We start from the raw sequence: 14,875 nt of genomic DNA, 5'->3' as shown, positions 1-14,875 counted from the left end.
CAGTTCCAGAGGGGAAATAGCAGACATGCAGACAAGATAGCGAGGAGTATATGACAGTGGTCACCATCACTTCAGTGTCCGGCTTATAGCGTCTCGCACGTTCTTGTCTTCTGACACATGGATTATCTTCCAGTCTGGTTAAGCATAAGGTTGCCGTCTAAGCTAATGTTTCTCCCACATGTTCTACCACTAGATAATTAGCAAAGCTAACCATTAAGTATTTTACTGACTCTGTAATTAACTTTGATTAGTGTCTCTTTAAAAACTTTTGGCTTTCCAGATTATTTTCTGTGAGTAGCAACCCTGTTCCTAAAAAGACTGTCATTGCAGAACAGTTATCCACCGGTACTGTATGGCCATAGTTTTCATGCAACAGATAATCATAGAATCATAGAATGTATTGAGTTGGAAGGGACCTTTAAAGGTCATCTAGTCCAACACCTCACAGTAAGCAGGGACACCTTCAACTAGATCAGGTTGCTCAGAGCCTCATCAAGCCTGGCCTTGAATGTCTCTAGGGATGGGGCCTCCACCACCTCTCTGGGCAACCTGTGCCAGTGTCTCACCACCCTCATTGTAAAGAATCCTAATGTCTAGTCTAAACCTACCCTGCTCTAGTTTAAAACCATTACCCCTCGTCCTATCACTACATGCCCTTGCAAACAGCGCCTCCCCAGCTTTCTTGTAGGCCCCCTTCAGGTACTGGAAGGCTGCTAGAAGGTCTCCCCAGAGCCTTCTCTTCTCCAGGCTGAACAACCCCAACTCTCTCAGCCTGTCTTCATAGCAGAGGTGCTTCAGCCCTCGAATCATCTTCGTGGCCCTCCCTGGACCTGCTCCAACAGGTCCATGTGCTTCTTGTGCCGAGGGTTCCAGAGCTGGACACAGTACTCCAGGTGGGGTCTGACGAGAGCAGAGTAGAGGGGGAGAATCACCTCTCTCGATCTGCTGGCCACGCTTCTTTTGATTCAGCCCAGGATGCGATTGGCCTTCTGGGCTGCAAGCGCACATTGTTGGCTCCTGTCCAGCTTTTCATCCACCAGTACCCCCAGGTCCTTTTCCGCAGGGCTGCTCTCTATCACGTCATCCCCCAGCCTGTATTGATAACGAGGATTGTCCCGACCCAAGTGCAGGACCTTGCACTTGGCCTTGTTGAACTTCATAAGGTTTGCTCGGGCCCACCTCTCTAGCTCGTCCAGGTCCCTCTGGTTGACATCCCGTCCCTCTGGCCTGTCAACCGCACCACGCAGCTTGGTGTCATCGTCAAACTTGCTGAGGCTGCACTTGATCCCACTGTCTGTGTCATTGATGAAGATGTTGAACAGCACCGGTCCCCGTACGGATCCCTGAGGGACACCGCTCGTCACCCCTCTCCATCTGGACATCGAGCCATTGACCACTACCCTCTGGATGTGACCATCCAGCCAGTTTGTTATCCACCGAACAGCCCACCCATCAAATCTGTATCTCTCCAACTTAGAGAGAAGGATGTTGTGGGGGACTGTGTCAAAGGCCTTGCAGAAGTCCACGTAGATGATACCCGTTGCTCTCCCCTTGTCCACTGATGCAGTCACTCCATCATAGAAAGCCACCAGGTTGGTCAGGTAGGACTTGCTCTTAGTAAAGCCATGCTGGCTGTCTTGAATCACCTCCCTGTCCTCCATGTGCCTTAGCATAGCTTCTAGGAGGATCTTTTCCATAATCTTCCCAGGCACAGAGGTAAGGCTGACAGGGCAGTAGTTCCCAGCGTCCTCCTTTCTACCCTTTTTAAAAATGGGTGCAATGTGTCCCTTTTTCCAGTCGCCAGGGACTTCACCTGACTGCCATGACTTCTCAAATATCATGGAGAGTGGCTTGGCAACTATATCAGCCAATTCCCTCAGGACTCTGCGGTGCATCTCATCAGGTCCCATGGACCATGGACTTTTGGACTCGATGATCCCAAGGGTCTTTTTCAACCTAAATGATTCTATGATTCTATGACTTGTGTATGTTCAGGTTCCTCAGGTGGTCACGAACCTTGTCTGCACTTACAGTGGCAAGGACTTTGTCCCCCAGGTCCCAGTCTTGCAATCCTTCAACTTGGGAGGTGTGAGGAGAGAGACTGGCAGTGAAGAGTGAGGGAAAAAAGTTGTTGAGAACCTCAGCCTTCTCCTTGTCTGTTGTTACTAGTTTGCCATTCTTGGTCATCAGGGAAGGTAGGCTGTCTTTAACCTTCCTTTTGTGGTTGACATACCTGTAGAAGCCCTTCTTGTTATTCTTAGCATCCCATGCCAAGTTCAGGTCCAGCTGCGCCTTGGCCTTCCTGACCTCATCCCTACATACCCAGCCAGCATCCCTGTACTCTTCTCAGGACAGCTGATTCTGCTTGAACCGCCTGTGCAGTTCCTTCTTGCCTTTTAGTTTGACCAGCAGGTCCCAACGCAGCCATGCTGGTCTCTTCCCTTTCTTGCTTGATTTCTTACACCTGGGGATCAAGAGCTCTTGTGCTCTTATGGAAAGCATCTGCCAGCTCTGTTCTGCCCCCTTGGCACTGAGGACCATTTCCCAGGGGGTCCTGATAATACCTATAGGAAGACCTGAGCAGGGACAACATACCTCAGATACTACTGGTAGAGTGAATGCTGTACCTATTCAGCAAAAAGCAAAGGATCGTGTTTGGATTGTGAATGGGTTTGCTTCCTCCTGCTTTTAAAGAGACAGTGAAACAACCAGCAAGGTTAAAACTACCATTTTAAATTGGTTAACTGGTGTGTCTGATGTCTGTCCTGGCATTCATACTCCTTATTTGATACTTAATTTCCTCTCAGCTTTGGCAGTGGACGTAGTCAATTCATCCATTACTTCTGAAATGGCAGAGCAGTGATAGACAAAAAAAGCTGTCTGAGAACCAACATACTGTGGGGAATCTCGTCTCTCTCTGCTTCCTACTGCCTCTACAGCTTCCAGTGGGGGAGACAGAAACCCTGGAAGGCTGGAAAAGTTCAAAGCCTTCCAGAACTGTATTTTTAACCTTTTCCATACCTGTAAGATAGCCTTGCAGAAACTGAGAAACACCTTAAAGAAGACATGTTACTCTTAGAAGGTAGTGATAGTAGTCCTGGGCCCTGAACGTATTCAAATGAAGATCTTGTTTATGTTTTCCTTTATGGCTTTTACATTCTGTTTTCTTGCAGTAACAAATGAGAGGGACTCTCCAGATTATCTGTCAGCAGTCACTTTGCAGTCTCTCTCAAAAGACCTTTTGCAATTCACTGACATTGAATCTTTATTTCCCTAACTTGAGCAGGTTAAACCTCCTGTGGAAGGTAATAATTTTGCAACCCTCCCTCCAAAGTCTCCTTCTCATGGTGGCACAGGCGATGAGGATAGTTTTGGTACCCGGAAAGCCAGATCTTCGTTTGGACGAGGCTTTTTCAAGATAAAAAATAACAAGAGGACCGCGAGTGCCCCAAATCTGGGTAGGTGTCGTGCACCTGCATGCGGTTTCTGTGTATTTTGAAGAGTCTTAACAGCTGCAATTGTCTTAAGAAGCAGGAAGACAACCCCTAGTCTCACTGTGACTTGATGGCACTTTTCTTTTAGTAGAATGTTTGGAAAATATCAAACAGCAACAAAAAAACCCCAGAAAAAAACCTCACTGATGTAATAAAGTATTTGATCTATTTCAACCTCCGCTATGATATCTCCCTGGGACATTGTAGTGGATTGTTGCTGTTTTGAAATGCTAGCTGTCTGGCAGTAGTTGACACGTGGGATTTGTGGGCTTTTTTTTTTTCCCCTGGCTCCATCCTCGGTTTATCTTTCAAAAGATTTTCAGATGTACATAAATGAGGCAGCAGCACTCAGTCTTCCTCTTTATTTTATGTGTATTTAAGCAGCCTTGCAAAAGAGATGACAACAACAGGAACAGGACTGACAAGTTATTCAAGCTCACGTTCATTTTTGGACCTGTAGTGGAGGGGGGTTGTTTTGATACTGTCATTTGATGGCATTTGCACAAGACAATGAAATAAACAAAATGTTCTGCTTAATGCAGAAGTCACTGTTGCCACCAACTGAAATCCTACTTGCATTTACTGCTCTGCTGTAGTAGTCTTTCCCCTGTTCCAGTTCAAGCATCAAGTGAGTCTCTGCATCAGTTCTTTGCCATTCATCTAATGTTTTTGGCTTTCTCTTGCACGAGACTTAGGAATTTAGCTCTGTCTTTCAGAAGCCTGAAGGGGGATAGCTTCTGCTTTGTTGAGCAGAAGAGTCTCCTGTTCTTACTTACTCAAAGACAATTTTAGACTTCTGTTCAAAAAAAATAACGTACCTACACATGTATTATACACTGTCCATGTTTGCTTGTGACATACAGCATGGCAATTTGCTAGCTTACTTGGAATTAGGTGTACAGTCTATTCTGAGGGTTAGACTCTTTGCTTTGGTTTATTTTACGTGTGCTTTTGTGTAATCACTTGTTTCATCCTGAAATGAATTTATCTAACAAAGTGGAGTACTTGTGGCTGTCATAAAGGATTGGAAGATGGGCCATCTAGATCAGGGTCCTGTGAATGTGAGTAAGTTATTTATGCTATCAGGATTTCAGTTCTCCCATCTGTAAAGCTGGTGTCCAGATACCTGCCACCCCATGGGAGCCCATGTGAGGCACCTGCCCAGTGTGTCACGGAGCAAGTGACCTCCCTGCACCAAAGTGACTGCAGTGCTGTTTTACCCTCTTCACCATAGTGCTCTACTGCATTTCTTTTTTTGTGAGAGGGGGATTAACAGTGAACTGGTAATCTTAATCTCTGTGTGAATTCAGCACTGCGTGTGGTGCATGCGTCTCATGTATCCCTCTCCTTTTGTCTTGTATTTTGCTGATGTAAGTTTTGAACTGTGTTTTACCTTGTCCCTCTGCGTGTTCTCTCCTGTTGTGCTGCGTGTGGTTATGTGCGTTGTTTGGATATCTGAAGATCGCAGTCGAAGTGCAAGTGCACCTACTTTAGGTATAGTAATCCTGCATGTCTGCCTGTACCAGCACTGTGTTGTGACTGCTGCTAACAGCTGGTTATGGCGCAAACTTTTCAATCAAGAGCTAGACACCAGAGCTCTGCATCGAAACTCTTGTCCATCACTAAAAGGAGTTTTCATGTAACATCTGCCCTCTGCTCAAAGTCAGCTGGGCCATTTCTCAGTAACCCCTACTAATGAGAGAGATTGCGGGTTAATTTGCAGAGACCTTTGCCATAACTTTGAGCACAAAGTTACGCACAGACTGAGCTAGCAGGTGAGAATCGCTGATGTTTAAATACCAGAGGCAGCTTTGTGCTGTCATCTGTCCTGGAGCCCCTGGAAGAGCTTAAAGGGTGTGAAGCAGGGAATGAGGTATAGTTCCCAGGCGTTCACTTAGGGGAGTTCTGCGGGGAAGGATACATAAGTTCTCTTCTAAGATGTAGTTATATTTATGATATAATAAACAAATGAGAAATAATTGGGGCGGATGGGGATGGAGCCATTCACGTAGTAAAAACCAGTCTTGTGATGTGAGCATTCCCTTGGTGGTTCTGTCAAGGGCAGGTAAGACCAGCAGGGTCTTGCCTTAGCAAGCAGAGCTGTGTCAGTCGGTGTGGTTGTACAGCCACCCAGTTGCCCGTCGCTGATGAAGAGACAAGTGCTCTGGGCCCTCTCGGTTTCCCATGTGGCCCCTTAAATGTCAACCGTTCTACGGGATTGTGTCAGTGCATGAAAGGGAGCAAGGTACAAAGAGCAAACGTTGCAATACCCGCAAATCTCTGCTACTAATGCACCCAAGCTTGTCCTGGTATTTTCTCTGTAGAATGCTATTTAAATGTGGTTTTTCTAAGCTAGCACTTTTCCTTATACAAGTAAAGCAAAAATCACAAATGCAAAAGCCTGGTTCAATGTTCGTGCTGTCTCTCACTGGCAGGATCCCCTTATTCGATAGTGGTCAAACCAAAGTGCCCAGAAATAATCTACGTGACCTTGTTACTTCACTGCAAGGTTTAACATCTAAAGAATCAGTGGAAAACGGGACACGTTCAAATGTATTCTGTCTGAATAATCTGAACTTTGCCCAGCAGAAAGATTCGCTGGCGAAACCTGCAGTTTGTTGCTGTTCGTGGCACGTTGTGGCTGCCTCGTTAACTCTGTGGCTTGAGGCGACACGTCCCAGCAATATACGCTCTACCTTGATTCACATAACTTCTTTGTTTTTTTCCTGGAAGTTTAAAAGTCCATTTCAAAACCAAATGATAGTCATCTAATTATATAGCCATGTTAAAAGATGGTAAAAGTGGTTACAGGCCTGACTGTCTGCCTCCTGCAGGCTGTATTGCCACAGCTGCTTCATCTGAACAGGCTTGTGCTGTCACTGTTCCCCCAGCAAATAAGTGGCATAAACTCCACGTGGTGGTTTTATTCAGCTATCTGGCATTTGCTGGCACATCTCTGCTTACGTAGCCTAGTAGATACTGCAGTTCTTTTAGTTTTCTTTTTAAATGTTCTTAACATAGTTTTCTTCTTTGTTAGTTCAGCTGTTGTGACAACTTCCCTTTTGGGGAGAGGAACCCTCATGTTTGTTGTCATAGAAAACAACAGCTACAGATCAAAGATTTAATGCTTTTAGAGTGGGTGGTAATGTGTAGGGTTTCTCAACAGAGACGCTTTGTGCTTCACTGAGAAGATATAATTTGGTCAGAGCCATGGTGTTTCTCTTCAGAGGAACAAAATATTCCACAGTTTGCATAAGTGAGGGGAAAAGGGCCCTCTTGCTCCTGGGGCAGGAGGTGTTTGTTGCTGGAATTTCCTGGAGGGGGAACTTTGGGAATACTGCAAGTTATTAGGAAAGATGCCTGCAGGGAAGCTATTTATTTTTCTGTGCTTAAGGGCTCCTGGTTTGGTTCCCTGCCATGGCATTGAATTGTTTCTGAGAATCCACGTGCCTCGGCTCTGTCTGTGAAAGGACTGTAGGAGCACTCCCCAGGGAAGAGTAAACTTGGGTTTTAACTCACTGATTGATTCACGAGGTGTGTTTTCCCCACCTTGGATGCAAGGCACTTAACTGGTGCAGAGCATTGCCTTGGAGTGTTCCCAGTCAGGCCCATGAGGGAGGAACACATTTTGTTGCTCTGGATTTTCCCATCCCTCTTTGCCCCATTTTCTTAACATGGTGGTTCTCAATAATTTTAGCAAGAGTTGTTCCCAAGTTCAGGAGTGTATCTGTGACTGTGCAAGTGGGTCTTGACAGAGCTTTTGTTTTCTGATAGCTGAAACGGAGAAGGGATCTGCAGATCACTTGGATCTGGCTGGCTTGCCCCCTCGCCCGAAAGAAACAGATAGTCTACAGATGACGCCACCTTCTCCAGATTCCAAGAAAAAGGCCAGGGGGATCAAGAGGTTATTTGGAAGGTAAGTAAAAGATGAGAAATGACGGTTCTCCAGAGCTGTGGCTTGTGCAGGGGTTTGCTAGGAACACATCTTCCCTTTTTCCCCCCTCCAACGTGTGGCTTCATGGTTTACTGTCTCAAGAGCAGGAGCCAGTCTGGCATTTGAGCAAGATAACAGTAGGTCGATGGTAGGTAGAAGAGCAGCTACAAACACTGTAGGGAGATCTTGCACATACTGATTGCTGTAGTAGAAGCATGCCCTTTCCTTAGCCAAATGTGAATACTCTTTCTTCTTTTGAACTAGACTTAAAAGAAGTCAGTCAACTACCTTCAACCCAGATGACATGTCCGAGATGGAGTTCAGAAGAGGAGGGACAAGAGCAACGGCAGGGCCACGACTGGGCTGGTCTCGGGACCTGGGGCAGTCTCGCAAGTAAGATGAGTGGTGCAAAGTGTGCTGGTGCTTGCCTTCCTGGCAGCGCCAGTCAAGCAACGGGGTCCAAAGGAGAAGCTCAGTGCCAAAATGACATGTCCCCTCTGCTGGCAAATAGAAACAGGCAGATCCAGGCCATTTCCTCCGTTGAGAGATGGTCTTTGCAGGGTTGAGGTTGCTTGAGTGGTGGGATCCTGCTGCCGAGCAGAGCTTTCCTTGCTCACGGTGTCATTGGAGTGCAGCTGTGAGGCCGTGTGAAGCAAGGCATAAGCCCTCACGTAGCAATGACAGATATTCCTCCGGTACGTTTCCTTCTGCGCTTCTGGGAAATAAAGACTAAAGTGAAACATTACAGTCTCACTTCAGAGTTTTAGCCGCAATAGGTAGCACAGGTGGTTGTTTTCAATAGTATTAATAGACCGTGTTTATTGTGAGATAAGCAGCAGATCAGCAGCAATCAGCACTTCATGGTGCTAAGAGTTCAGAAGACGCCCTCTTCCTTGCAAGGCTCACCTAGCAGCGGACCGTGGTGCGTGTTCTCCCACAGGAATTGTCCCAACTCCCACAAAATGCTCATGAATTAGGCTTAGATTTTGGTTTTGTTGTTATGTATAAGAATAGGAGATTTGAGACATCAGACTTTTTTTGGTAAAATCTTCTGTAGTGAGCTGGACATGCCATTCGCAAAGTGGACGAAGGAGCAGGTTTGCAACTGGCTCCAAGACCAAGGGCTAGGCTCTTACATTAATAATGGCAAACACTGGATACTGTCTGGGCAAACGCTTCTGCAGGCTTCTCAGCAGGATCTGGAAAAGGTGAGAAATACTGGAAACACTGCTTTTAATTAAACGTACAAAAAATTTTTATTTCTGTGAATGTAAATCATGTCTGTAAGGTGCATCCAGTAAAAAAAAAAAAAAGATGAATTTTTAAAACTTCGTCATCTGCAATGGTGCCAAATCTGTTTCTTTTTAGTTGAAGTTTCATAGAAATGTAATGCTCTGTAATGAAACTACTAATTACAAATATGTAACATTAACTACCAAGTGCTGGTGAAAGCGTATATGGGGTTGAAGAGATCCTGGAATGGCTGCACTTGCAGCTAGACTGGGGAAGTTGGAAATACTCATAAATTTCAGTAATTCTTGGGACCTTCATGTGCTTTTAACTAAATAATTCTTTTAACCGGAGGGAAGTAATCCCATCAAGTATTTTTCTGAATGCTAATATGTTTTATATTTTGGGATTGTTTTTAGCCTGATAGGAGAATGTTGTGGCTGACGTTTTCATACAGTTTGGAATCCACTACGTTTTGAAATTAATCCGCCACAGCGAGTGGGCCTTTCCCTAGTGCTGAACATGTGCTAAAACTATGCTGATATTCAGCAAATAGAAAATACACCTGCCCAGTCACCAGCGAGTGCTGGGTACAGGGTGACTCTCTGAAACCATTTGTAATTCAGCAGAGGGAGAAGTAAAACACAGTATTGTCTCTAGGTTTGCTGCTTTCCTTCCTTTCACAGGAGCTTGGGATAAAGCACCCGTTGCATCGGAAGAAGCTTCAGCTTGCTCTGCAGGCACTCGGGTCTGAAGAGGAAAACAATCATGGAAAACTGGATTACCACTGGGTCACCAGTAAGATTTAATTACGTACTGAAGCAGCAACTTTTGATGAGTTCCTTGTCATGGCTAATATGGGGCTTAAAGAGTGGGAATAACACCAACTGGTCCTCAGTAACGTGGCTACCACACTAACATGAGCGTCTGTCCCTGCCTTAGGGTGGCTGGATGACATTGGCCTCCCCCAGTATAAGACCCAGTTTGATGAAGGGAAGGTGGACGGCCGAATGCTCCATTACATGAGTGTGGTGAGTGAATGACATTTCTTTTCCTGACATCTTGTGTGTGTACTTAGTTTCTCCCCACTTTAATGCACACTGGTATACCTCCAGATAGCTCACTGAAGACCAGGTTAGGCTAGAGAGACCAGATTTCACTGTACCTATTGTTGTGACTGCATAGATACTATATATTCACTTAACGTCTTCCTCCTGCTCCCTTTGGGTCAATTCACCAGCAGCAGCAACCTTTTTTGCACCCCACAGCACCAAGATCCATGCCCTACCAGGCACCTCTGCAAGCATCCTTCTCCCCTTCCCACATTCACCTCCTCCCAGCCTCCCCCCAAGCCTTCCCCCAGCGGCAGCCCCAGCCCCGAACACATCCTCCTGCACCTGCTATAACAGGGGAAGGGTGGGGGTCCAGCCAGCAGCTATGGCTGGAGAGGAGGTGCTGCCACCAGCCACCATTGCCAGCCTTCTTCCTCTCGTCCCTCCCGGGTGAGCAGCCACTGGCCAAATCCTGGCTGTCCTCACAAACAGGCCGCTTGTGGGGTGCAGAAGGGGATCTATGACTGCTTGGGCAGCTCTTGTGTCACAGACAGCTGTTCTCAGGTCCCTTACAGGCATCTTAAGGGATCCAGTGTCAACAAGGAGCCAAAGAGCTGGATGACAGCGATCTGGCGTGTAGCTTCCTAGAGCAGAAAGTTGGCACCCATGTGGAGGTCGGCAGACCACCTGTGCATTACTCTGGGCCTATGTTGAAAGTTTTAAAAAGGAATGTAGAAGTACCATGTGGTTGCCGTCTGCGTGTATGACTTTTGTCCCAGATGGCTGGATCTACTGAAAGGAAGCTAAAGTTGGGGCTTACTCTTACTTGCTATTGCAGCGTCACAGATGCTACACCTATGCGCACATCGTGTACCAAAAATGCAGACTTCAACAGCTAAACATCTCGCGTGTCTCCTGGGTTGTTCTGACAATAATGTCAAAGAGAAGGCTGAGGGAGAGGTCAGAGTGTCAGAAGCATCACTATCGCTAAAAGGATAAGCCAGAATGCTGTATCTGTCAATGTGCTTCATTGCAGTGTTTAAAGGACCCCTTGAAACTATACTGGGTGTCCTGACTTAACCTAATGCTAATAGCTGTAACCTCTAGAACACAGAAGGCCCGATACTACTACTCACCTTCAAGTATTTCCTGTATTCTTTCCAGCTTTAAAGATGCTAAACTAAAGTGGAAGAGTAACCATAGTAAGCAAGTGCCCAGACTCATGCATGAGAAATGGGCAATCTTGTGCTTAACAGCTGTGCACAACAGTGGTGCGCCCAGGCAGCATTTGTAAGTATATAACAGTGTGCAAATTCTGTGGTCCACAATTCATGCAGCTGGGCCTTTGCTGTTCAGGGTCTTACTAATTCATAGAAGTAGGTGGATTTTTTTTCTTCGCTGAGCAGACATTCAGTCTACTTCCTTATTCATGTGGATGCTTAGGTTAAGAAAACACAAGCAATTGCTTTTGAAGAAAATTGCAGTTTTAAGAGCCAACTCGTTTGAAAACAGGCTACATTTAGTAGCTTTTGCATAATGTATTTCAAAATGCTTAGCGCCAGCATCAGCTCCCCACTTTACTGCTGGTCAGTTGAAGCCAACCCAGCAGGTTTCCTATGTGTGAGATCTCAGGTAAGATGAGATAAGACCTTTGTTCTTCTCTGGGGACGCAAATGCAAACTGAGCATCGCTAATATTAACTCCTTCTGTGTAACAAAGAAGAAATCAATCACTCTCCTGTTCTCTCAAGAGCCAGGCTATCGGCAGGGTAAAAGTTACCTTTTTATGCCACATTTACATGTATTTTTTATAGGCTTTACAATAGCACCAGGAGGAAGCCTAGGGTTGATCCATCTAACTCTCCTGAAAGACAAGCACAGCACTGTCTGCTGGCATGACTTTGCTGCTGAGTCCATTTTGGTTAAATGTTAAACACTCACTGCTTATGTAGTGGGGTTTGGTGTTTCTTTCCTTTAGTTTTTTTGAGTTCAGACATGAATATAAAAGTAGGAGGCAGTTTCTTTCTTCTGCTTCTTAAGTTCTTGGAGGGCTGATGCCAGTAGTCTCCATTGAGCTTGATCTTCAGTTGGGAGACTTTACTAGCACCGTATTTAACTGGATATGGATTGAATGCAGCTAAGATGCAGCATAGGCTGTAATGTAAGGGAACTTGTATTACTCAACAGCCAGTCTTTTTTGTATTAAAAAAGAAAGAAAAGTAAAAGGTGGACCGAGGAGGGATGTGTAGCAGGAACTTTGCCTTTTAAATAGATACTCCTCCTGTCACTTCCCTTAAATTGCAGATCACTAGGGGTATTTTTAGACAGATTTTAATAATCAAATTATAATGACAGATTCAGTGTAAACGACCAACTAAATACAGCAAAGTATGAAAGAAGTACCTTTAAAAATCTTGTGGTTACACCGACTCAAAATAAATAATGGCAAATATTTATTATTTTGTAATAAATAAAATAGCAAACCATGACATAGAAACTCTACTCTTAGATTCGTCATAAGGTTAGCCAAACGCAATGAAATGTTTGGATAAGCAAAGAATCTAGTCTTAAATATTTTGACAAAATAGAGTCCAGTGTTCATAACACGTAAGTAATACTAAAACATACTAAGCCAGGTTAACCCTGGCACGAGGATGCATAAATTTATCTAAGTCAGCCAACTTGCACCAGCAGAGAACTGGACTTAGAGACACTTAATGGCATAGTTAGGACTGAATTACAACTGCAGAGCCTATGTTAGCAGAAGTGCAAGTCTCACAGAGTGTGACCAGTTGCAGTGCAGGGGATGTTTTTCTTTTGTAGCAGTCCTTTGGAGCAACAGCAGCAGCAAGCGAGCTGGGAATTCTAGCCAGGCCTGTCACATACTCCTCCATACAAGCTTTTCATGGCTGGGCTTCCTAAATGAGAGAGACTCTGATCATTTTGTTGGAAGGACAACACAGCAGGGCACAAGAAATCCAGGAAGTTCTTGGAATGTGTCGATGACAACTTTCTTCTTCAAATGGTAGAGAAGCCAACAAGGAGAGGAACTATGCTGGACCTTGTCCTTACCAATAAGGAGGGGTTCGTGGGGAATGTCAGGCTCAAGGGTAGCCTTGGATGCAGTGATCATGAAATGGTAGAATTGAAGATCCTTAGGGCAGTGAGGAGGGCACGCAGCAAGCTCACTACCCTGGACTTCAGGAGAGCAGACTTTGGCCTCTTGAGGGATCTGCTTGTCAGGGTAACAAGGGAAAAAGTACTGGAGGGGAGAGGGCCCCAAGAAAGCTGGTTAGTATTCAAGGATCACCTCCTCCAAGATCAGGAGCAGTGCATCCCAAGAAAGAAGCAGTCAGGCAAAAAAGCTAGGAGGTCTGCATGGATGAATAATGAGCTCCTGGACAAGCTCAAAAGCAAAAACGAGGCGTAAAGAGGGTGGAAGCAAGGACGGGTGCACTGGGTGGAATACAGAGAAACTGTGGCCAGGAACCAGATTAGGCAAGCTAAAGCCCAGATAGAATTAAACCTTGATAGGGACATCAAGGATAACAAGAAAAACTTCTGTAAGTACGTCAGGGATTTATCCTGGTTTATCTTGCCTTTAGGCAAGACTAGGGAAGATGTGGGCCCTCTCCGGAAAGAAACAGGAGACCTGGTCTAAACCTTCTGTCTCCTTTGCCATTGTCTACCACATGTGTCCTTTGAGTTGAGCCCCCTTGTGTGCCAGAAGGCTCTGTCTCTCCCCTCCTCAGTGGTTTGAAGGAGCCATGAGTACAAGAAGAAGAGGGAACTTTAATGGAGCCAAACTGTAGTCGTGAAGGAAGGAACTAAGCTCTCCTGGCTCTTTACATCTAAAAGCTACCCGTCCAGTCGAAGGCCTGTGGTCAATGTAGAGAGGAGCACTGTGAGGCACCATCTCATTCGTTGACATGGCACAAATTGTCCTAAGGGATTCCTAACACTCCACAGACACTGGTGGGAGCCTAAACAGCCAGTCTGTGCAAGCTATAAAATAAGTCCCTTGTGAGATGAATGTTTAAGTAAAAAACAATGTGAGGATCGAGCTTTCGGAGAAAGAATCAGCTGCTTTTGTTAGCATCACCGATGCATTGCAGGGCTGAGTGTGGCCATGCCTTTGCAGGCTTTTGCCCTGCGATGTGTGAGAAGAGGCTTGTCTGATGCTGAAAACGGTGGGATGTAAAGGCACAGCCAGGTTGCCTTGCGGTGCCTTGTCACAGACCCAACCTTCAGGCTGCTTGTGTGTCCAATGTGCTCCCGTGGCATGTGTGAGGGGGAGTTGGTGCTACTGGCCAACCTGCCCTCCTTCCCTCAAACTGTAGCAGGTGCCAGTGCAAAGTAGGAGCTACACGGTGATGGTGAGCTGGGTGAGCCTCTTCATTGTTCCATCACTTATGACAAGCACTTAAAAAGCATTTATCATTCGCAGTTGTGGGAGACCAACCCGACACACCTTCGTATTTTTCTTCTTCCATCTTTTTTTTCATTCTAATCACACAGAATGCCTCAATTTTCAGAGTAATTTATTGTTTTCAGTTAAACTTAGCTGGATGTTTGTGGTATGAAAACTTTTGGCAGGACTAAATGCAAATTTCAGGTGAACCTGATGCACTGGATTTGGAAAGCTCTCCTGGCTCTAACAAGATCACTGAGGATGTGTCACCTCATCCTCTCCCCTCCTCGTTACCCCAGGTTTCTTGTACTAAGCTCTGTACCCTGTGTGAAGAATGTCGCCCAGGAGCTAGTACAGAGCAACACAGAAAGCTTTCATTTTGGGACAGATGGTTTAATGTTAATCACTTGTCTCACATATTAAAATCTTACCCCAGAATGTGTCAGGTATGTCATTTTAAGCCAAGGTCCAAAGCAGTCTCTTACAGTCGGGTGCTGGTTCCACCAATAAGCATGTTTAGCATGTTTATTAACGCCCCCCTTCCTTTTCGACAGGATGACTTGCTGTCCTTGAAAGTTGTCAGCGTCCTCCACCACCTCAGCATCAAAAGAGCCATTCAGGTTTTGAGAATAAATAACTTTGAGCCCAACTGTCTGCGCAGGAGGCCATCTGATGAGGTACTGCTTTAAGATGAAGCTGTGAAGAGGAATCTTCTGGGGTTTTTCCCTGGTATTTCTGATTATTCCTGCTCTGCT

At 45.5% G+C, this 14,875-nt stretch overlaps 1 protein-coding gene across 15 annotated transcripts in view; it reads left to right on the top strand.

Moving 5' to 3' along the window:
• Positions 1–14,875, top strand: part of PPFIBP1 (PPFIA binding protein 1) — a 118,887-nt gene that overhangs the window by 97,298 nt on the left and 6,714 nt on the right. For 11 of the 15 annotated variants that reach the window (XM_054187494.1, XM_054187504.1, XM_054187549.1 and 8 more), the window contains 8 exons: positions 3,287–3,458; positions 4,956–4,988; positions 7,269–7,410; positions 7,693–7,821; positions 8,486–8,636; positions 9,345–9,456; positions 9,601–9,689; positions 14,675–14,797. In XM_054187494.1, the coding sequence (XP_054043469.1) occupies positions 3,287–3,458; positions 4,956–4,988; positions 7,269–7,410; positions 7,693–7,821; positions 8,486–8,636; positions 9,345–9,456; positions 9,601–9,689; positions 14,675–14,797 (951 nt within the window). The remainder of the gene's footprint in view (positions 1–3,286; positions 3,459–4,955; positions 4,989–7,268; positions 7,411–7,692; positions 7,822–8,485; positions 8,637–9,344; positions 9,457–9,600; positions 9,690–14,674; positions 14,798–14,875) is intronic. The other 4 variants (XM_054187556.1, XM_054187510.1, XM_054187576.1 and 1 more) reach the window with 1 other exon arrangement.

Source organism: Rissa tridactyla, chromosome 1 (assembly GCF_028500815.1).
Source record: "Rissa tridactyla isolate bRisTri1 chromosome 1, bRisTri1.patW.cur.20221130, whole genome shotgun sequence".
Lineage (NCBI taxonomy): Eukaryota > Metazoa > Chordata > Aves > Charadriiformes > Laridae > Rissa > Rissa tridactyla.
The sequence above is the reverse complement of the archived record's forward strand: the minus strand, read 5'-3'. Positions and strand labels throughout refer to the sequence as shown.